We start from the raw sequence: 24,351 nt of genomic DNA, 5'->3' as shown, positions 1-24,351 counted from the left end.
CTTGGCAATTTCCCCCCCCCCCCCCAATTGCCCAATTGTTTTCAGATCACACATAACCATAATACATTGCCAAATGGCAACACAAGTGTCACTCTGATCTGTGATTTCAGGAAACAATATCAATTTAGTTGCATAGCAGAAAGGGGAGCCAAGTTAGACATCTTGTTCTGTTTATTCCCATGTTACTTCTGGATAATTGATACCTATTCATAATTTAAGTTTATTTGACTCCAAAATCTGCCTCTCTCTCAGTATCTGGTTAAAACTGTTGTTTCCATAAAATTCGATGTAATGGAGGCCAAGCAGAATTTCTATTTGGGTTCAGAGTGAGAAAGTGCGATCTTGTGGTTCAGCAAAAGCAACAGATTCTGCTGAGAAATACTATAAAGACAGCCGTAAAACTTTTATGTCCTGGGCATTCAAGGTACACATGATTCTAAGGAAATCTTGTTTGTTTCTTGGTCTTCTGATCTTGGACCTTAAAAAGGCAATCATAACCTTGTAACAACTTAAGAGCTGGGCTAAAATAATCTGACACAATTTCCTTAGTATCAGAGGACCCATGCCAGAGAATAATTTCAGACCAACCATCCTGAGACCAGTTAAAGTGATATTAAAAACTAAACAAGAAAATTTTCATAGAAAAGGAGTAAACATAAAAGGCTCCTACAACAAGACATTCCATGCAAGAAACCCAAACTAGAATATATAAATTCCCTCACAATCCTGGAGGGAACAGTAACGTACTGTGGAAGATGAGGAAAGCCCAACACTCCTCACCACTGGAAAGCCTGACTCCAAGACACTAATCCCGGCTCAGCAACTTGTGTCAAGCTCAGGAGCAGGAGGAGAATGCAACCACCACAGGGCAGCACCATGCCAAAGAGTGTCAGAACAGCAACGCTACATCCAGCACATATTTTTTGACTCCACCACTGCCCCATCCCAATTAGTGTGTCAGTGACAGCTAAGGGATGCCTATCATCCTTCTGCCTATTGCAGCAGCTGTAGGTGTACTCCTCCAGTAATGCAAATATCAGCTGCGCTTCTGTAGCGCTCCTCTGATCCTGCTCACAATGAGGTCAGCAGCAAAACTCTCAAATGACACGGGAGCAGGATGAAACCAACTGTGATAATTTTAGTGTTTGCAAAAGCAAATTACTACTTCTTCCTAATGGGAGATACATTGGTGTTCCCACATCAGTGGGTAAACAATAAAAAAAAAAAAAAGGGACTGAAATATCGTGCAAATCCTCAACCAGATACCCAAATGGAAACAGCTTGTAGAAAAATAAGCTATGTAAGACTACAAAAGAGAGACTTTCTCTCCACAAGCCTTTGCCCTAATGACATCTGTAATTCCAGTTACATTGTCAGTGGCAGGTAAACTGGACAAGGCAGAAAGACCTATGCAATAATTACAGAACAAGCATCTCTAGCTGTACAGTGCTTTCTATTGCAAATGTGCTGTGAAGATTTAATTTAATTATTGTACCTCAAGTTTTCTATGCTTTTCTCAGGCAGAGAAGCTCACAAGCTACTGAAGTAGCACACTTTCTCTTCTTGATTCCTTTGTGGCACCACCAGTTCTACTAGGAAAAGAAAGTTTATTACCTTCTGTCCACCTCAAAGCTATAATACAACCTTCATATCCTATTAGAGTTTTCTATAGTCATACGGCAGCAACACCAAAGATCTTCTTGAAACCTTGGTTACATGAGAAGGTGTATGGGTGGAAAACAATGGTTGGAGTAAGGTCTGTGGCAACTGTACGCCCAATTTATTTCAAGTATTTTAGGAACTGAAAGAAGCAGAGATGTCATTTTTATGACTGAAGATCTTTTCATCTTTGAAAAATCTTAGGTAAAGCCTCCCTGTAGAGAGTCTCTGGACTTCCTTGATCTTCTCCAAGCTTTGCTCTACATTTGGATCACCTCAATGAAGAATTCTCTCTTCAGTCTGTAACACCCAACCGTATATGCATTTCAAGGGGTTTGTATTTCAAAATTGGGCATTACTACAGCTTAGTGCTGCTCTGTGACTTCAAAAATACAGGACCAAAGCTTTCCCTTGGCCTGAAACCATGGAGAGACCATCACACTTATCAGAAGTGAAGCTTGGGCTCTTCTACTGGCAACACATGGAACAGCCCCAGTGCAGCTGCAATGACACCAAGCCCACTGGAAGGATGTCACCCTAGGATGGTGTAAGCAGGGAATGAACTGGCATGTAAAGAAGCACCTGTGTCCAGTCTCGCAGACCTACAGGATGTGATGAAGCAATGCTCTGCTCAAACCAAAGATACTTCCCTGGGTGTCAGAAGCAAAGGCTCATAGAGACAAATTATCTCGATGGCTGTTGAGGAACATGAGATGTACTCACACAGGTTACAGGTCCAATGCCTGGGCCTACAGTGGTGCTGCAAGTGAAGACAGGAGTCTGACCACAGGACTTGGCGACAGAGGCCATGAGTGCCACCTCCGTGCTCCAGCTGGGTTCCAACCCTGGCTACGGCCTCATGGGTCACTGGCTGATGTTGCACACAGGAATTTGGCAGCACATGCACTTCGGCTCAGCGTTGTGGCCCCGGGAGACCTACACTCCCCCACACATCTGGCTGAAGTTAGTCTTAAGAATTATCAAACTATTTTTGGTCTCAGATTCAGGCTTTTTATTAAACTTATTGTTACAGATCTCAAACCAGCAGAAACATTTACAGTCTGACCAGTTTTAAGGGCTGTGTCTTGTTTAAACCACCAGCTTGGTTTGGTTTTGGTGTGTTTTTTTTTTTAAATCACAGAACCAATTTCCCATAGGGAATCTGACTTCCTGCCAGCAGGGACAGCCACATTGGTGCCCTGGAGATGTGAAACACACCTAGATTACCAAATTACACAGGCCTGGGACCAGTCTCTGGCAGAAAGGCCACCTGTCATAGAAAACAGCAGCTGCATTCAAACTGGGAATGGTCCCTGGTCCAAGCTGACTCCCAGACCCTGGCTGGGGATTGTTTGACGCTGTGCAAATTGGCTCACGGTGAGAACAGTGCCTGGTACAAACAACCATACTGTACAGCCAGCCAGATCTCCGTGCCTGAATACATGCCCTCATGCTACTTAATTTGTTAGAAATACAGTCATTACAGCAAGTGGCCCTGGGTTCAGCTGCCTGTTTTTCCCAGCTGGTTCATGCAGTCGTTGAAAAGAGGAACAATATTGATCCCGCTGAAGTCTGCCCTACATACACCACCCTGTGCAATATGGGGCTTGTTTAGAAGAATTGGAAAGTCAGAACAACAAGGTGTTTGCTGTCTTTGCTCACAAGAGCCCTCCTTTCTTGTTACATTGTACACCACAATAATATCTCAAGGTGATCCATATTTTTTCCAACTTTCCCTCCTTTGTTTTTATTAGCCTGAGGTCAGCGTAAAGGCATTGGCCAGCAACTGAATAAAGAGCAATTTCTGGCTTAACTAGAATCCACCATAAAGGGAAATCAAGCTAAAAACAAAAAGATGAGCATTGTCAGGATAATGCTTCAGAGTATCACAACAGCTGGCTTTCAAAATAGGGGCCTGCCTGCAAACACAGGGAGTACCTTTTAGTTCTGGAAGAATCCCATTGAGTCTGAGGTGTCAATACATGCATACACACCACCCTTTGAAACCACTGTTTGCACTTGTTAATCCACATGCAAAACACTTGAACAGATAAACTGGGACTGTTTAGTATGAGGAAGAGGAGGCTGAGGGGAGACCTCATTACTCTCTACAACTACTTGAAAGGACACTGTAGAGAGGTTGGTGCTGGTCTCTTCTCACAGGTAACTAATGACAGAACGAGAGGGAATGGCTTCAAGCTCCAACAGGGTAGGTTTAGACTGAACATTAGGAAAGAATTTTTCACAGAAAGAGTGGTCGGGCATTGGAATAGGCTGCCCAGGGAGGTGGTTGAGTCACCATCCCTGGATGTGTTTAAGAGACGTTTAGATGTGGTGTTGGGGGATATGATATAGGGAAGAACTTTGTAGTGTAGGGTAGATGGTTGGACTCGATGATCCCAAGGGTCTCTTCCAACCTGGACGATTCTATGATTCTATGATATCGTTAAGCAATTACCGATGTCATTTGCTTTACCCACATCCAGAATTTTTGTCAAAATGGTTATTTATCTACTTCTCCCACATGATTTTGTATACAAACCACTTACCTACATAGTTAATAGTCCTATTTTTGTGATTAAGAGCTGAATAACGATTACACTTGTTTCTAAAAGAATGTGGCTCTTTACGTAAAAATGCCTGTTCGTGTCAAAAAGTGCACGCGAATACAAGCTTAGTTTTAGAGCAAAGGAAAAACCATGGGAGACACTGACCGAGGCAAACCAACTCATTTGTTAGGTTTATCCAAGCTTCCTGCTGGTCACCTCAACCTTTGCAGGTCTTGGGTTGTTCATTCAGGTGTGTTCACACCTTGTAAAAAGCAGACAATGTTCATTCCTGATTCCTCAAAAAAGAGCTTATAAGTCATCAGGCTTTTAGAAGGACAAATATAAGCTGTGACCAAAAGGATGCTGTGGATGAATCCCTCAAGGGTCCGTGCTGGGATCGGTACTGTTTAACATTTTTATCAAAGACATAGACAGAGGGATTGAGAGCACCATCAGCAAGTTTGCAGATGACACCAAGCTATGTGGTGCTGTCGATACACCCGAGGGATGGGATGTCATTCAGAGGGACCTGAACAGGCTGGAGAGGTGGGCCCAGATGAATCTCATGAGGTTCAACAAAAGCAAGTCAGGGTCCTGCACCTGGGCCGAAACAATCCTCAGTATAAATACAGACTGGGGGATGAGGTATTAGAAAGCAGCCCTGAGGAAAGGGACTTGGGGGTGCTGATGGACATGAGCAGGCAATGTGCTCTCGCAGCCCAGAAGGCCAATCACATCCTGGGCTGCATCAAAAGAAGTGTTGCCAGCAGATCCAGAGAGGTGATTCTGCCACTTTACTCTGGTGAGACCTCACCTGGAGTACTGTGTGCAGGTCTGGAGCCCTCAATATAGAAAGGACATGGACCTGATGGAGCGGGTCCAGAGGAGGGCCACTAAAATGATCAGGGGGTTGGAGCACCTCTGCTATGAGGACAGGCTGAGGGAGCTGGGGTTGTTCAGCCTGTAGAAGAGGAGGCTCCGGGGAGACCTAATAGCGGCCTTCCAGTACCTGAGGGGGGCCTGCAGGAAGGCTGGGGAGGGTCTGTTTACAAAGGCCTGCAGTGACAGGACGAGGGGCAATGGTTTTAAGCTGGAGAAGGGAAGATTTAGATTGGATATTAGGAAAAAGTTCTTTACTATGAGGGTGGTGGAACACTGGAACAGGTTGCCCAGGAAGGTGGTTGAGGCCCCTTCCCTTGAGATATTCAAGGTGAAGCTTGACGAGGCCCTGGGCAACCTGGTCTAGTCGGGGGTGTCCCTGCTGACTGCGGGGAGGTCGGACTAGATGACCTTTGGAGGTCCCTTCTGGCCTGGACCAATCTATGAATCTATGAAACTAGTGAGGGATGGAGACTTCTTGGCTTGGTTTCCTGTTAATGAAAACTTATTAAGGAAAACCTCACCAAGCTTCTCTCTTATCTACCAAAGAGTCTGCTGGGGAGGAGGGAAAGAAGGAGTACAAACATCCTAAATCATAGAAGCTTTCAGAATTCAGATAAAGTTCATGCATTTTCTGGCACTACAGCATGTAAAATTTTTTTAAACAATCAGTACGTTCATAACTCCCTTTTCCTACTGCTTTCTCTGATATCTAATATTGGTCAGCCACAGTATTTGAGGAAAAGTTAACTGCTGGAAACCTAAGGACCATAACCACTAGCATTTATAGCATTTCTTGTTTAACAAATAAAACGACCCTTGCTTTTAATCCTTCACTACAAAACTAACTTTGGAACTGAAGTGGCAGCACAAGCTACTGTGGGATTTCCTACTTTCCCGCTGGTCCTGTGCTCCCTCACCATACAAGCAACCATAAAGAGTGTACAGAGAAGAAGATGGGGGGCCAATCAACAGAGATCACAAATGTCCCCCAGAGCAATGTCTGCAGCTGTGCAGAGACCTTGCCTGCAGCAGGGCTGAGGCCATGTCTCTGCAACAGCCCACCACACTCAATAGGGCTTCTCATCTGCCAGTGTGTCACAGCTCAGGCCACCATGGGACTCCAAGAAACACAGCATCCTCTCCAAAATTGTATGTGCTTTTGCTTTTTGGCTACAAATAAATGTAGCAGCAACAGGAATCAAGACATGAACCTGAAGGTTCTGTAAGTGTTTGTAAGGGTCTGAGCTGATGCCCCTGCTGAAGTCCAGCAGGATCACTTACTAGTTGATACTTTGAAAGCATGATGATGGATTTATATATTCCCACCCATTTACTGGCAGTTGCAGAGGTTAGCGAGACGAGATTTGTTCATGAATTCTGATTCGCTTCCTGAAGGGAAAAGACTGCGCTCTTCTTTGGAAATGGATTATTGCCTATAGATTGTGTAACCAGCCACTGCTACGTAACACGCTGTGCCAAGTCCAGTGGTCTACCACCCATCGCAGTTGATAGTCTTAAGCTTGCTGCTTCCCTTGCTCTCTCCTGCCTGGATAAATCCAGCATACGTCCACTTTTAGCTGGCAATGGCAGCTACTGCAGTCTCAAAAACTCCTATTGCTCCTAACTTCAGATGCAACACAACCTAGAAAACATGAGGTAATATCAGACAGGCTTTTGCTCACAGGACAGTGCTAAAAGCTTCAGCTGCTAAGGCAAGGCTCTGATAGACCTGACACACACTTTTGGAGCTTAATTATAGTTATTCTGACTGAATAGGACATAAAATAGTGCTCAGTGGACAGAATAAAATGCATAATTTCACTGTAGCAAAAAGCATCAACTTTTTCATTCTGGTCATTAAATAACTTTAGTCCAGGCTTAGGGTACAATAAAGTCAAAGTTGTCAATTTTGACTTGATGGATACATTATCTTCTCACCCCACTCCCTCAGCACAATTCATGTTGGGCCAGCTGTAGTCCCCTCTTCCCCCATCAGCACCTACCATATTGGTCTATTTTGATCTCTTGCTTTCAGTACAAGCAGAAGCAAACCATTAGCAAAGAAGAAAACCATTACCACAGCACATTAGAAACAATCCTTCAGCTGTGGAAGCCAATGCAGGGCTCTTCAGCAAAGGCCTTTCCACCTCCCCTTGGACTCCTGGCTGGCAGAAAGGAATTTACACTAAAGCTGCTGCCTGACCAAGGACTCCTGTGTCACAGGTGGTTGAAGCAATGGGACCAACAGGACAAGAGTAGGCACAAAGGCTGTATGCCTGACGTTGGAGAGCAGCATAGGCTTGAGATTTCCTACTGGGCTTCCAGTAATGGCAGAAGTGGAATTGGTCTTTCATCCTATTCTATGCATAGGCTACTGCAAAACACGAGGCCTTTGCAGTATCAATTTGAACCACTTGTTGGTTGACTCCGTAGCCCACATCTGCTCTAGCAAAACACATTGCTGCGAGGAGGGACAGAATTTCCTTCTATCAAATAGGAAAACAGGGATGGAGTAGGGGAGTGAGAAGATACAGCTTAATAACACTAAGTATCAAGAGGAAAACATTTAAAGTGAGAATAATTCAGCACGTAAGCAAAATGGGTGCAAACTAATTACAAATAAAATCTAAGCCATCTTTTCCAGTTTCATGGCATTGAGATTCCTGAAGGTTCCAACATACATAAAGGGGGCAAAATACTTAATAAGGACCTGTCGCTTAAGAGAGATAAGAGGCTACTGTTTTAAATGAAAAATCTTTTCCAGATCTTTGTGTAATAAACTGGTCCAGAAACACACATATAGGCAAATGCCTTACAGAATTTTGAGTTCAATAATATATTCAGCCAACATCTGGAAGGGAAGAAACCTCAGTGTACATGTTCTCAGAGAAGCATCCAAATCAGAGGAGACATCTATAAGATAAGCTTTGCTGTTCTGCTTCAGAAAGGCTAAACAGGAACAAGAAGGAAGGCAACAAAACAGACTAATTTTCAGTAGTCTCCTGCTTCATCTTATCTTGCAACAGAATAAACCTACTGGATTTCCTTTCAGTGACTGCCTATATCTTTTTTTATTCTAAGCCATGGATAAGCTAAATAGCATGGAAGTCAGAGACTGTTGATACCTATATATCTAAATTTGGAAACCATTATACCAGGAGAATGAATATGTACCACTTATCTGAACCAACACCAAAACCCTCTCTCATCTCCCATTGTCTAGCATGCATTACCTTGCATAAATGTAATTATGTTTTTACTATACCTTTTAAGCTAAAGTCAAAGCTTTAGCACCAACTCATGATTAGACCTTGCTAAAGCTTTAAAAGAAAAAAAAAAGCTGTTTACTTTAAGACCCTAAAGTACTACATAAGGCAGATGCACCACCTGCTTAAGAATACAATTAAGCCTTTATTTGCTATTATAAGTGAATTGGAAGCCGATGGTAAATTTATCAAATTTGCACTCACTGCTGGAGGTGCAAAATCTCATTATCTGTCATGTTCTAAACATAGGCAAGAATCTTCTTTCCATATCCCTTCAAGGCAGGGCACTGTATTTGCTCTATCACTTGAATCCAGATAATTCTAATCCAGATAATTCAACCTGGTGGCAAAATAGGCCAATTCACATTAGGACAGACTTCTCTCAGATTTCTCTCCACAGGACTCAACTCCTAAGGAAACTGCTATTACAGAACTGTAAAGGTCAAAAGCATTGCCTTCTGGGGCTGATCGATCACTACCGTTATTTCAAAAACCTGCTAAGAACATCAATCTTTTACTTCATAGTAAGAGGGAACAGTACAGGACTTGGAGAAAAAAGACAACTTTTGATCAAACTTCTCAGTAAACTTGGCAGCAGAACAGCAGTGCTCTCCTACCCAGAGCTGTGCTTTGGCATCGCCTTCGATTCAGTGCTCAAAACCTTAAGAGTTCCCTGAAAAACTTAATTTAAGTGGTGAATACACATGGTATGACAAGCAAAGCCCATATGTTCGAAGTCTGGCCAAGGTTAGTTACACAATGCTATTTCCTGCAGACTGACTAAGAGAAAAATTAAAACACCATTTTTTTTTAACCCAATCTCCACAACTGGTTCTTCCTCTTATGAGGATGAAGGCTGTATTTTGTCTATCTAAAATTTCAGCATACTCTAAATTGCAACATTTTTTTACCTGCTTTCTGATGGCCAAATATCCATTTTGACTGTTATTTATGCACACTTTCAAGCCATCAGGCACACAGACTGTGACATATGAAGAACCCTGAGAGATGCATATGGTTTCATGATTATGTAAAGCTCTCTCCCTGGAGGGCTGCCTGGTAAACTTGCCCTCTCCCGCTTCTCCTTTCACAAAATTGTCCTTTGCCTTCTCCAGGCTTGCTCCAGCTACTCACCCAACCTGCTTGCTGGGCTACCTGCCGTTCCTGTGGAGACGTTTGTTTTATAGTTTCCCCATTTACTGCATTTCATAATTCACCTCACAAAAAGTATAAAGAAGGAAGTTTTATTTTCTCTTTCCCAAAATGACCCCATGCAGGACAAGGCTCTGCTGAACAGGATGCATCCTGCTGTGTGTGGCTATTCTTGGCAGCCCACGGCCACTGCTCCCGTCCCCACCCATGATGCCCCATCCCAGCCTGTCACATCCTGCAGCACCAGGACTGCATCCATCACTCTCTCACACCATATGCAGAAGGGAAGCAGCTGTGGCTTTTTTTTTTGCTCCTCTCTTTGCAACAGACTGCACTAGGGACTACTGCAATTCTCATCAAATCCCTGGGCAAATACATGCAGATACTGGCAGAGTTTTATATAAAACAACTCACATTTGACAAGTATGTGACAGAAGCACCGTGGGCAAGGCAATTAAACATGGCTTCTGGGGTGCTTTAATGCAAATGGTCTTCCAGTGTCTGAGAGGTTACAGGGCACAGAACATAGCGATGTACATAAGATACTTGTGCAAAAGCCAGTTTGTCTCCTTAGGGCATTGCACATCATTTACAAAGCTTTTAGGGCTCCTGAGCAGAGGAGTGGTGTGTGCCTGCATTACACCCTCCAATTTTCTCATTTCCCATTTGCTCTCTTAAGACTGTTATAAGCAACATTATACAAAACTTGTGCCACTTTTGAGCAGTTCTCTTGCATGCGTTATCACATAGCTGAGAAATGTTGCTGGGAAACCTGTGCACAGACCATGGTCAAGAGATATCATGCAGGAGCTGGTGCAGTTGGAGAGAGGGAAAAAAAAACGAGTCTGCCTCAGTAACCAAAATCCTATAAAGTAGCTCAAACAAGCTAATGACATACTTCTATTGTGCTACAACTTCACATGCTATTTGAGATGTTCAGTCCGCTAAGTGAACCTCAGTGAAAGGCCAGCCATACTGAACTTGCCTGGTAGCTTCAAAACTGTTGCAAAACCTTTAGGTTAAGGTATTGCAACCATTTAACTTCGTAGCATTACTGCCTCTTCTAGCCCTCTTCAGCTTTAGGAGAAAAACCAACAAGTTTCCTGCAACAGTACGTTTTTACTGATATGCTGGCTCTGGACTGCACATATTCCATAATCAGCATTTGTTTTTCTTCCAGGGGCCACAGGGCATACACAGAGGTGGCATTGTGCAGCCTCCTCTCAGCGAGGAGCGTTGTTCAGCTGCAGAACTGGAGAGTCTGCAGGGGAAGGTTACCAAGCCTGACAGATACAAGACACGCTGATGAGACATCCAGCCTCTGTGTAAGCAGATGCCAGTGAAATTAAGACAGGGTCAGGGAAGACAAGAAGAAAAACAAGAACTAGTTAATGTGGGAGGTGGATGCACCATCCTGAAACTTGGAGCAATGCAAAAGCATTGTTCAGCAACTGGTAGAAAAAGAGACTACCATAAGGCAAACGGAAGGTGTATTAAGTAACTCTTCTTCTTCTAAATAAAGCTTGTTAAGATACAATACATAAAGAACTATCTCTAAAACACAGAGGTGAGTAAAAACCACTCCATCTCTGACTCTAAAACACTCAAGCGCCCCATGTTCCACTCTATTTTGATGCCTAATTGTGCTGCTGAAATTGGGTCTGTACAAGTCGTGGTCCAAAGCCACGTCACATCACATTTTTGCAGCTGCCACCTTGCAGTTAAGACATGAACTTCATACAACTGCAGGAGTTGCATTGATTTGCACACTGACCTCCATGAGCTAGCAGTTGAAGGATAGCTCAAATCATCAAGACAAGACTAAATGCTTGTGTTTTAAATCTTTAACTAAGTACTTGGGAGAACATCATAAGGTAAGGGGTATACAAGCTTTGGCAAACTTCAACAAGTCATCTCCTGGTGGCACAAAGGGCCACAGGAGGTTAAAAAAAAATACACTGCAAGGTGTTCCACAAGTTACTAAGTACAGTTTATCATCCCCAACAAATACTCAGAAAAACATTTTATGTGCTACTCCCAGGATTTTGGCATCTCAACAGGATACATGTTAGTCAAATCAGGAACAGTTACTTTTCAACATCTGCAACAATTTCTGAGTCCAAGAGCTTTTGGACCTCCTGTCTTCTCTTAAACCTCCTGCCAGTATCCACTTCTTTCACTCAAACAGCCAGCACTAACCTCCACCCTGAGCTTTATTCCAAACACAGTCATCAAGTTGCAACACATCCATTTAGTTTAAAAACATTCAGAGCAAATAAGTTGCATCTACAGCAATAGGTCTCCTAACGAACCTTTGCAGTGTTCATGGAGAGTTCCTTCATTTTCTCTCAACAATTTTATCGGTGACTGATGTTTTTATAAAAATTTAAAGAACCTCCAGGCAGGGACATGTCTTTTTACACCTGTGAAGAGTATCCACACCTTCTGGGCTGCTTGCTCATGCTGCAATAACCTGGGTGTGAAACCTACAGACTTGGACCGATGAACATACACAAACAGCCAGCACCCAAAATCAGTTCTCACACCACCTGCACCTCTGGTGCAAACCAACAGCCACACACAAAGCAGAGCGGCCCTCAGTGACATAACCCCGTGCTTAGGTAAGAATTACAAACCTATATTGAAACCATAGCTTTGCAAAGAAATCACTCTCTACCACTCCACCACAGGAGAAAGGAAACCCAGAGAGTTTACCAAGGGTCTGCAGTTCCTTGCGCCCTGCCTGGATGCAGAACTGAGTAAAGAATCCCACCTTTCCATTAGAGGTATTTCACAGGCATGAACTATAATGCTGCATGCTTTATGTTCTGGATCCGGACAAGAAAACCAGAAGGAGCAAAAGATTGCTTTTGATATATTTAAGGGTGGAAAGATCAGAGTTATCCATGCTAGAAGGCATGTCAGCAGGACGTCAAAAGACAATCCTCACATTTTTTGTCACATATGCACATTCCCATTCCTAGTTCACCATTAGTTTAGCAAAGTTGAGATTTCATTTATACAGGATGGCCATTCATTTTTTGTACCCCCTAAAATACCTGCTACTTAGCACACCCAGGAGACAAGTCTTGGACAACACAGTTAAGTGCACATCTGCATTTAAAAACCTCTTCAGTATACATCTGCATTCAGTTTTCCCTATGTGAGATGAAGATACTAATATGAACGTACATGACAAACCATTCAGGCTCACTGTTTATACAGCAATCCATACAAAGAAGCTGAGACATCTCAGTTCAAAAAGAACTTAAGATGATACAAGGTAGTGGAGAAGACAAAGATCTCTGATGCATTATCTAAAAAAAAAACCAAACAAAAAAAAAAAAAAAGAAGAAAAAAGTTCCTATGGCATAAATATTTTTTCCTCTAGGTTTTGTCACCTTCTAGGAGACTAGAATGCCTGTTGACTATGAAAGCTTTTACCTCCCATGAATACACTAAGGACAACAGCTCTTGACTGCAACACCTATATTTCCAAGGTCTGTAGCATGAAAGAGAGCACAGAACTCCCACCCAAAAGAGGGCACAGACCAGAGTTCAAAATTATCAAGAAAGTTGCCTACAACAGCACGTGTCTAAAATTTCCTCACTTACAATATAGCTAGTGGAAAAAAAAAGATGGCTAGTGGCAAAGCGCAGGTGTACCATGATGACACCTATCCCCCTCCTGCCAGTCTTTCACAGTGACACATGACCAGCCCATGGGACACCCAGCTGAATTAGCACTCACATCAGTGGCAGGCCCTTGAGAAACACAGAAGCGTGCAGCACCAAGCAGAATCAAAAGCTGGGTGAGTCAGTGCACTTCTCCCACCGTATCCCCACGCTCAGGTAAGATTAATGATACTAAATCTCCTCCGGAGCAGAGTTGATATGTCTCAACTTGACATGCCAGTGACCTACTTTTCAGACATGCCCAACACCCACATCTCCCTCTGAAGCCAACAAAAGACAAGGACGCTCAGCAATTTTGAAAAGGTAGTACACGCTTTTAACACACATGGGAAGCTGATGACAACTTAGGGCCAGCTGTGCACATTAGGAGAATCCCATTTTAGCTTTACATGTAGCACCTAGGGCATTCAATGCTATGGATCACTCAAGACTCCACACGTTTGGATACATGTGTCTGTTAATTCCACTCATTTGCTGGCAGGTGAAAAAGCATGGATGAAAGCTAATAATTTCATTCTTATAGCCTTCCTGCATCAGATTTATACATTCTTGGATAACAAATGCTGCCACTCCTTCAACTGTCCCCTGCCTAGACAGGTGCACCCCTTTTCCTTAGAAGCAAAGCACAAAATAAAATTACGTCTTATGCCTCCCATTGCACACCAGCTGTACTGTAAGCAGATAGAGGCTCAGTCTGTTTTACCCTAGTAAGGAATCAGCCAAATTAACTAAGATTAGGACACAATGCACATTGTTCAACTGACATGACTGACTAGGATTCAGAAGAGAAAATACGTAGAGCATACAGGTGATGAACACTTAAACTCCAGCCTTGCAGGTTATGTAAAGTTTGGATAATCTAGTTAAATATGTAATGTCCCCCTGGGAGATTCCTTCTTTCCCCATCTATGCCATTCTTTATGAGGAATAACCACACTCTCTATTATTACTTAGTTTTCATTTTATTTCTTAAAATACGTGCATGTATGTGCTACAAATGCAATGATTCAGGGCTATATGATGCATTACTATGTCTGCAAGCTATAGCTGAAACCACTTCCATGTCTCTTAAAACCAAATATAACCACTGGTGCCATAAAAATAGAGACTAGAGATGGAGCTCCTGCTTTGAAGGGTTTACTGATGTAGAGCCACATCGAGCACTACAGAAAACCTTTAAAGCAGTACCTAGTTGGCATATATTAAGACTACCAGCAACTTCAACAATGATATATATATTCGGCCATTAACCAGTAAAGCAAAGGAGAACTCCCTCCTCTTCATCTCCAGAAGACCCTTCCTCCTCAGCCTGAAGCAAGTGCTGGAGATGGCAAGTCGTTCCAGCTGAAATCCTCTGCAAAAGTTTCAGAACATTTCTCTCATATGAGCAGTACATATCATAGGCTGGGAAACATGGCCAAAACTTACTATTTAGCTAACAAAAGACAGATAACATCTCCTGAACCTGTCCTTTACAGTTTCCAGGAATCTCTAAAAGGTCTTCACATTCCAAGGCCATTAAACAATCACATCAACACTAACACTAGAAGGCAGGTCCAAACAGGAAAAGGTACGTAAGCATCTGCACAAGCCTAACCATAAGCCACAGGTATTGAAAGTTCATTAAACTCTGCTTCCACCCCAGGTAACCCAAAATCTCCAAGTTTGACTCCCAATCTCCTATTCCTTCCAAATAAGTTTTAGCCTTTGAATGCTTTAATTACAATAAAAATGCTAATGCAGGCAGAAAATGAAAGAAAAAGCCATCAATCAACATCTTCATGCCTAAAGAAATGAAAGGCACGATCATAGCTTATAGCATGTCAAAGACACTGCAAACCGCCCCACAAACAGGCAAATTATCTGCTTAGTGCCTTTAATCAGAAAATAGCCTGGAAACCTCCAGACTTACTATGGTGTTCTAATGTCCACAGAGCTATCCTGTATCACCAGCAAAACTTCAGACATCTAGCAGCACATCTAGCAGCAGATTTCTTTACCCAGTTTCATCAGCAAGCAGGACCTAACTGACCTACCCCAGGGGCTTGCTCTGGGATGGGAAGGAATAGGGATGGTTGCTCACGAACTAACAAGTTTCTTAGTGTGAAACCCCCAGCTTCCACTTCACCACTGGTTTCTTGATCCCGACATCTCGGTTACTAGTGAAACAAAGGTCTCTGATCAATTCCTTTCTCTACATAGAAATATCAACTTGGATAATCAACCTATTCTCAACAAGTCATACTTGCTAAAACAGCAGAAGCTATTAATTTTTTCTAAGGTGTGGGGACAGACAGAGATTGAGAGACCTATACGAGAGCAAATGAATTTCAGGAATAACTTTTTACAGATAAAGAGAAATGGCTGAGTAAGCCTAAGAAGCTACAGTGAGAAAAAACACACTCAAACTTTATTCATTTTCACAACAAATACATAAAAAAATGTAAAGACAATAAAAACAGGAGCTCGTAGCACTGTAAAACTCTGCTTAAAGTCGCTTTGACAGTGTACTTGTTTTATGTAGCTCAGTTCCTCTTGCTACGAGGCATGAGAGTTCACTTGAAGACCACAGCTTAGATGAACTTAAATGATCTTAAATTTGCACATATTTGACAACTAGCTGAAAACTAGCTCACAGTGAGGACAAAGATGAGATGAAAGAAATACTGACAGTTTTCCAGAAAGCTAGCAGAGACATAAAAGCAGACACTTAGCAGCATAACAGAGATAACATCCAAGAGAAACAGTCCACCAAAAAAGACTTGAGAATCAAAATACATTCACACACTGGGCAACATTTGTCTTTCAAGCTGGGGACACAGGTTACACCATGCACCCCAGTTGCAAAGAAACTCTGCTTAAAATAATTACTTATGGACTCTGCAACAAAAATAAGTTCTTACTTTAAAGGAAGACAGCTTCAGAATGGAGTTTTAAAGCTCCAGCTGCAGGGCTGAATGAAGTTTGAGCTCTTTCAGAAGAGATGGAGCTGCCTCGGGGCAGCCTCAGAGCTCAGCAAAACGGCCTGAAAACATTCTCCTCTTTGGCAGCTTTACAACACGGGATTTTAACTCCAAGATCTTATCACTGACACATGGTATTTTTAAACAATTACCAAGAAACCTTTGGAGAGGGGAAAAGGGAACCAAAACTACGGTTTCAGCCAATGCCACGGCAATCTTAAGGCAAGCTCAAAGACCTCCAAAGCCCCCTCCACCCCGGCAATCCTTGTGATGAAAGCGCTCTCAGATCCCATTTTACCTGCGTTAAAGAAGTCACTGAAGTCCTGCAAGTTTCAGCAGCGCCCCAGCCCACCCGCTGCTCTGACCCACACAGCGGTGGAGAAGGAGATGGACACCAAGCTGCACTGCCCTGCCCCAAGCTCCTTCTCCTCCAGGACCAGCTGGCTGTGGCTGCCTAAAGCCATGTCCCCATGCTGGACCACCACGACCCGCCTGGACTCCCGTGGTGGAGTTGACAGTCACATCAGTGATGGTGGTGGTCTGTCACCACCACCACTCGCCGGCGGTGGTGGTGGTGAATCACCGCCGCAGGACCTGTCACCTCCCACCATCACTGACCCGTGATGGTGGTGGACCATCGGGGTCCTGCGGTGGTGGTCCATCACCACCATTCCCGACGAGCGATGGTGGGAGGTGACAGGCCATCGCCACGGCCCCACAGGACCTGCGGACGCCCGCTCTCGGTACCTGTCCTCGGAGACGCTGATGACCCCATCCTCCTTGGGCACTATCGCTGCCATGTTCACCACGTCCTGCGAGCCCTCCACTTTGTTGAGCAGGAGGGGCTTGCGAGTCAGCGCTTTGGGCTGAGGCTCCGCCGCCATGGGCGCCGCCGGGCCGGCGGACACCGCCGCTGCGGCCGGAGGACGCTGCAGCCGCGGGGGAGGCGGCCCGCACTGCCGAGACGGAGGAGGGACTTGCCGGAGCCGGGCGACGCCGTCCCTGGGAAGCAGGAACCGGCGGGGCGGTGGCGGAGGGGGCGGTGGCGGCGCCGCCCCCGAGACGGGCCGGGCCGGGCCGGGCCGGGCTGGGTGGGGCGGGGCAGAGCGGGGCGCGGCGTTCTGAGGCGCGGGGGGGGGGGTAGGGAAATGGCGGCCGCCCGCCGCCATGTAAAATGGTGGGGCCACGGCGCGGCGCCTCTGTGAAGGAAAACCTTGGGGCAGACGGCGGTTTAAACACAGATCTCCTTCAATGGCCGCTCTCCCGGGGGTGCGGGCTGTCCGGGCCGGCCGCGGGTGGGCCTCAGGGGGCAGCCGAGTAAACCCGTCCCGCTTCTGGCTGGAGGTGCCTGGTGCTCCTCCCTGCCCCACTGTCTGCCCCCCAGTTGTCCCAAAGCGGGGTCGTTTACCCGGAGGGCAGAAGCCAATATACACAGAGTAGGGGTATTATTTATTGCTATTAACCCTTTTGTGAAAGAAAGGGGAGCAAAGATTAAACGGGGCGATTGCTTCCCTCTATTCACGTTACTATTTTCCTGTCCAAGTTTATCTTGGGACTGAAGGTCGGCACGTGAGGTAAAGATGGGATTCCTGCCATCAGAAAACAGCAAACTCGCACTAAACTTTCTGTGGTACGTTCTGCACCGTGCGAGGTTTACATAATTTAAAAATTTCTACGTGGATTTCAGTATTCGGTGTTGAAAATGGGTGAAATAGAAGACGGGGCCAGCCTGGGTGAGGGCCGGCAGAAGCCTTGGGCAGGCAGGGCCTGGCAGCGGGTTTGCAGTTTCTAGGGCTGTAGAAATTCACCATCAGAGAGCTTATTCCCAAGGGAAACGCAACAGACTTCCAGCAGCTCGTTTTCAGCAAGATGCTACTTTTGACTCCCTTTTCCTGGCAGATTCGTCGAGGTCCAAGAAGGTCAGGTAACTTACACAAAGCTCTGCGCTAAAGCCAGAGAGAAAGCGCTTCCTCCTGAGGTATATGCCAAACTTTCATAATCTGCCTCAAAAGATTCTGGAAAATCACGCTCAGTGTCTGAACTGTTGTCCTACATTGCAGAAGTTGTCAGCAGATTGGAAAGCGTTATTTCAGCTGTAACTTTAAATTTACCCACACTAAGCCGACGAGCAGCAGCTCTCCATTAAAAAAATTCAGTGCTCCCGCCCATCAGCAGAAAAACTGAGGAGAATTATTGTAAGAGTTCAAGTATGAAAAACTCAAAGATCAAATGTTTACTTTTTCTTGGTGAGTAATATACAGCAGCGTCAGCAGCAGAACAAATCCTGATTGCCCACTCGGCACTTATATTGCGTATGTAGTAGATACAGGCAACAGAGGAAAGATATAGTGAATTCTTTGGGGCAGAAACAAAATTTTCACAATGTTTAGAAATCTGTGTTATGCGAAACAAACAAGCAGTATTTGCAGGACCACAGCAAGATGTTTAAGCTTTACTCAACTAAACTATTCGAGGTTCCCTGTGGAGGGAAAGGTCTGGTCAGCAACAGCCCATGGCTGTATAATGGCTTATAGGAAATGAATCTGCAGTCTCAAGCTATTTCCCAGAGGATGTGTGATTGCACTAGATAACATCTCTTTCTCACAATTCTTAGAAGGGAACTACTACTAAAGAGGCAAAGACCAATCCTCTTACCGCTATGGATGATCCTGTGGTCCTAGGAATGCCTGTGTTGCTACTTGATGAGGCTACTTGATGAGGCAATGTGAGATATTCTTTGAAGATGGCCGTATACTTGACAGTTTTCAGAATGGATGTGTATCTAAAAATGTCTTTTAAAACTGAAGTCTGGCAAGGTCTGCTGTTTTTGCAGTTGTTTGCATTCAAGACTAGGCACTGTGCATCACTGACAGCTAAACAGGGGCTGTGAGTATGTGGGAGACAACAGACTGCCGGCTCTTGGGAGACCCAGAATACTTTTTGCCCAACAGGCCTTTAAGGAAGCAAGTAATCGAGAAAACGAGTGTCTTGATAGGCAAAGGCATAGTTCACAGGACTGGAAGTAGGTCCTACATATCCCCCAAATTGGCTGGATTTTCCTCAATTGCCCATTGAGACATGTTACTTTTCCCTATTAACCTTGTCTCTCCTACATCCTTAAACAGTTTCAGGTCCAACACTATTCCTTCAAGGTTTAAGACACTGTTTGGAGGAAAACACTGAAAGGCGGACATGCATTTTGGACCAAAGCCAAATAATAATATGCCAAAATCAAACATATGCTTTATATAAAGGTTTGGAAGTAGGTTACTTTTTGAAAAAACAACAACAAAAAAAAAAACCCTAAACCCACACCACAATGCAAGAGAGGCTCCAGCAGCCAGTCCAGATAAAAATCTTAGAGGCATGTTTTAAAGCTTATCTGTAACAGTGACTTCCTCCGCAAGACCGGGAATGCACTTGAATAATAGAAAGGTGCCTTGAGGTCTAGTACATCACTTTGCCAGGTGTCCAAACTTGAGGTCAGTGCTCTACTCTCTCTTATAAGATGGAGAAATAATGGTTTTATTGTACACAAAAGCAGTTTTGCTATGACAGAGGGAAAAAGAAGCAATATATGAAAAACTGCGGAGAGGAGGAAGGGAAGCAGACAAGAAACAGAAAGATTTCCAAGTGAGACGGGAAAGTGGAGCTTCCTCCTGCATTCCACCCGACAAGCTAAAAGAACATTGTTGCAAAGGTGGAAAAGGCCCTGAAATTACGAGCAAGACCTGGATTTCTCCCTGATCTGCCATGGTCACACACAATTCAATCAAAAACTTTTAAAAAACAATTTTGCTCTAAGGACAAAAGCTAATGGACAAAAAGACTTTAAGTTAGAATCACTGCAGACATCAAGTTTAACGAGTACTTACAGAAGCAAAATTAGGGTAGTTTAGAAAAGTATTTCCCCATATAATTGAAAAAAAAGAGAAAACCCATCAAAAAATAAATCTTATAAATACTTCTTATCCAATTTTTTTCATTTTCTTTCATAGCTTTCAGGTCAAATTGCATGGATTAAAAATATTGCTAGCGCCAAAAGCAAGATGACTTAGTAACTGAATTTGAAGCCAAGAAAAGCAAGCTTATTTAGTTCTTTCTCCACATTCAAAAAAAAAGTGTAGGGTTAAGAATTATATGATGCTCCTCTGGTATGTGCCTTTTGAAGGTAATCATAAAAGGAAAGAAATTCATATGACTACTTCATTTAAAGGTTCTTCTTCATAAATTCTGAATTGGTAGAGAGTGTGGTTACTAGTATGGTATTCTTGGATTATTTGAACTTTCTTGGAATAAAGTTCCATCAGTAGCACAGAGTGAAAAACAAGCTGAAAAATGCAGCTTACTTTATATTGAATTAATATTACCTCATCTTTGCTTCTCAGTGTCATTTCTCTTACTCTGCATTTTGGTGTGACACCACGGTAAATGAAACATCCTTCCCTCTGTTAGTTTTGGCCTGTATTTTCTTGACGCGGGTTGCCTTTCCCTCCTTTGATTTGGACAGAGCAGAATTAGACTGCCTGGTCTATGAGCAGTAATAGCAGCTGATGTCTTCATGTACAGGACGATGACAGAAGACCTCTGGGGAGAAGCAGCGCTGGTCTGAACCGATGCGTTCACACACAGTGGAGCCACTTTCCACACCCTCGTACCGCACCAGAGACTTGGGGGACTTTCTCCAATTCCTCATCTGCAGCCTTGTTGGAAGCTTGGGAGTTGGAGCAAATCGAATCCCCCATCTTCTTTTCTGGCAATTTGCTTTAAAAGCTGCTCTCTGGCTCCATCTTCTGTTTTGTCTGTTGGTTTGGGCTTGATTTTTAAAATTTTTTTTGTTTGTTTATTTATCAGGATGAGATTCTTCTGAGTTTTACCAACTAAATTTGTTTTAAAAAGTAGGTAAACATGTTTTGTGTGACAGTTGAAGCAAGCAGGAGAGAATCCCAACCCGCAGGTGAGAGGGTGGCCCAGAGAGGAGGGAGCTTGAAGGTCTCCAGATCTGCTGTCTGCCCTGTCTTTGGATGCTCCTGTCTGCAAAGCTCTTATTTCTGTTACAAGAGGAGGGGAAACCCCTTGGCCAAAAATCACAGCAGTACTGGTGCAACCGATGGGTTTTTATCAGAGTTAGGTTGATAGTTGGACTAGATGATTTTAAAGGTCCCTTCCAACCTAGACAATTCTATGAATCTAGGATTCAAACTGTGACTTTTCTGCAAAATTACGATCACTACAGGATCTGGCAACATCTCGTGTGACCTTCCAGCTGAAACTGGCGAGCACGGGAGCCACTGAGTAGGAGTAGGGCAATTTAATAAACAGGTTGGCCTCTTTGCAGATACTAAGAAAAACAGTCCTTTAATAAAGCGCTCAACAATAATAAGAGTAATAGTAATAATCCCAAGAACAAGCCTTTAATAAAGAAAAACTATTTTATGGCGATTAAATTTTAGGCCCAAACTATTCAACGCATGCCCCTTTGAGCCATTAAGTAATCTGATTCCAGTTGCTCTCACTCTGCAAGAAGGGAACTAGTGTGGGAGCGAAACTGCACTTTGACTGATTCAGTGCTTAAATTTAAAACTGCTCGGTTGACAGCGAGCCAGATTTCGGCTTCTGAGGCCTCTTCCTCAATCACCCATGCAAAACCAAAGAACTTATATACACAAAAGATAACCACATAAAAAAGGTAAAATCACTTGGCGAGAAGCAGAGCTGCCTCTCAACAGCTGTCAAACGTGGCAGTGTTTTGTTCTCTCCCGTGCTTTTCTCCTCTGCCTGTTTGTAAACTAAATGTTTTCCAGCTTTACAGTATATGGGCTTTACAATTTCTTCAAAACTTGCCGTTTCATGCAACTGCAAAAGTGCAGGCTTAAAATTCTCTCCTCCTGTTTTGTCAGCAGTGGTAGCCTTCATAAGATAGTTACTGAAAAATATTTTTAATTTCAGATGCTACATCATTCTTGGAAGCACGTGGGAAACAAATATAGATGAGCTCTTTATATAGAAAAGGCAAACTTCACAGAGCACCAAAACGTTCTGTGGAAAATTCACTTGTCCATGTTGCTTAAAAATACAAAACTTGCTGTAAAAATGCACCCTCAAATTTAGACACTGCTCCTTATTTTGCTCCAGGTATCTATCACTCACACAATGAATAGTGCTGCCTATCACATTTCTATTAATAAGGCCTACATGCTCATTATGAGAATTTTCATCTATATTTCATTAGTTTTGTTTTATGCAGGCATTCAGAAAATGAGGACCTATCAGAAGCACGGCTTGAATCTGCTGTATGTCAAAGTTATGGAGAAAAAGATTAGCTTTAAAAAAATATGCACGGCAGTATCGCTGTGTAGCACCTATCGAGGAGAAATACTCTCATTTTTTAGCTGCCATGCAAGTACTGTTGGCTTTATAACTAACTGTGAACATGTGAGAACAAAAAAAGTGATGCTGTGTCAGTGTGTGGGCTGCAAATGAGAACTCCTGGCTCATACATTCTGCCCCATAAGCAATTCTGGCATTGTATGCAGTCTTATTGCTGGTTCCTTTGTCCTCATTGATCCTGCTATAGTATTACTCACATTTTGGGCTCCCGACTTGCTGTAAAAAAAACTCTGTAATTTAATTCACTGTCTTTTTGGTCGAACTTTCTGACCACTAATTCTTCTAAGCTCATTATTATTGCGTTTTTCTAGGCCTCAGGACTTCAGAATTTTTTTTTTTTCCCTAAATCTTCCTTCCCCCTGTGATACTGAAGAATCATGGAGTATTGTCAATAAATACATCTTTTATTTGGAAAATGCATTAAAATCCCTTACGTAACCTGCTTGAAAGGTAAATACATTTCTCTTACATAATGCACAAACTATATGAAAGCTTCTAATTATTTCCTTTTATTTCACCTAAACTGTACCATTAAGAACAAGTCCAGGGAATATCAAGGAACATTTTCTTCCAAAAACTTTTGTCATTTAGCTATTTTTTTTAAATTTTATTTTCTCACCTTTGCTATGTATGGACCTACAGTGGATGTTGTTAGGTCGACAAAATGCTTCCAACCATCTGAAACTTCATGAGGTTCAACAAGGACAAGTGCAAGGTCCTGCACCTGGGTCAGGGCAATCCCCAGTATCAACACAGACTGGGGGATGAATGGATTGAGAGTAGCTCTGAAGAGAATTTAGGGATACTGGTGGACGAAAAACTGGACATGAGCTGGCAATGTGTGCTTGCAGCCCAGAAAACCAACCACATCCTGGGCTGCATCAAAAGAAGCATAGCCAGCAGATGGAGGGAGGTGATTCTGTCCCTCTACTCTGCTCTGGTGAGACCCCACCTGGAGTGCTGTGTCCAGCTCTGGAGCCCTCAGCACAGGGAAAACGTGGACCTGTTGGAACAGGTCCAGAGGGGGGCCACGAAGGTGATCAGAGGGCTGGAGCACCTCTCCTATGAGGACAGGCTGAGACAGTTGGGGTTGTTCAGCCTGAAGAAGAGGAGGCTCTGGGGAGACCTTACTGTGGCCTTTCAATACTTAAAGGGGGCTTATGAGAAAGATGGAGAGACACTTTTTTCCGAGGCTTGTAGTGACAGGACAAGGGGCAACAGTTTTAAACTGAAAGAGGGTAGGTTTAGATTGGACATAAGAATTATTGTATATTTTTTTATGAGGAAGGTGGTGAAACACCAGAACAGGTTACCCAGCGAAGCTGCAGATGCCACATCCTTGGAGGTGTTCAAGGCCAGGCTGGATGGGGCTTTGAGCAACCTGATCTAGTTGAAGATGTCCCTGCCCATGGCAGGGGGTTGGACTAGATGGTCTTTATTTAAAGGTCGCTTCCAACCCAAACCATTCTGTGACTCTATAATCTGAGCATATAAAGAGAAAATCAAACAAGAAAACTACTATTAAACAGTCATTTTTTGCTTGCTAATATTGAAAGTATCTTGAAAGTAGGAATGAAGGAATATTTTGGCAGGGAGGTTGGAAATCAATGATCTTTAAGGTCCCTTCCAACTCTAACCATTCTATGATTTTACAAAAAAAAAAAAAGTCTGATACAACTTACGGCCAAAAGATACTAACAGTGCTACTGCTAACAAAGCTCTGGCATCATTTTAATATGCATTTTTCCATAGGAAGGTTTTGGAGCTGGGCTGTTTTCTCGAAGTTAAGCCATT

General features: G+C 43.5%; 1 protein-coding gene across 1 annotated transcript in view; it reads right to left on the bottom strand.

The window, feature by feature from the left end:
- WDFY2 (WD repeat and FYVE domain containing 2) overlaps nucleotides 1-17,051 on the bottom strand; it is a 70,917-nt gene extending 53,866 nt beyond the window's left edge. Inside the window, exon 1 of the mRNA XM_074151639.1 lies at nucleotides 16,915-17,051. Within this exon, the coding sequence (XP_074007740.1) occupies nucleotides 16,915-17,051 (137 nt within the window). The remainder of the gene's footprint in view (nucleotides 1-16,914) is intronic.
- Nucleotides 17,052-24,351: the final 7,300 nt, after the last annotated feature.

The sequence above is a fragment of the Numenius arquata genome, chromosome 1 (genome assembly GCF_964106895.1).
Source record: "Numenius arquata chromosome 1, bNumArq3.hap1.1, whole genome shotgun sequence".
NCBI classification, from domain to species: domain Eukaryota; kingdom Metazoa; phylum Chordata; class Aves; order Charadriiformes; family Scolopacidae; genus Numenius; species Numenius arquata.
Note: the sequence above shows the minus strand (reverse complement) of the source record. Positions and strands in the feature narration are given on the sequence as shown.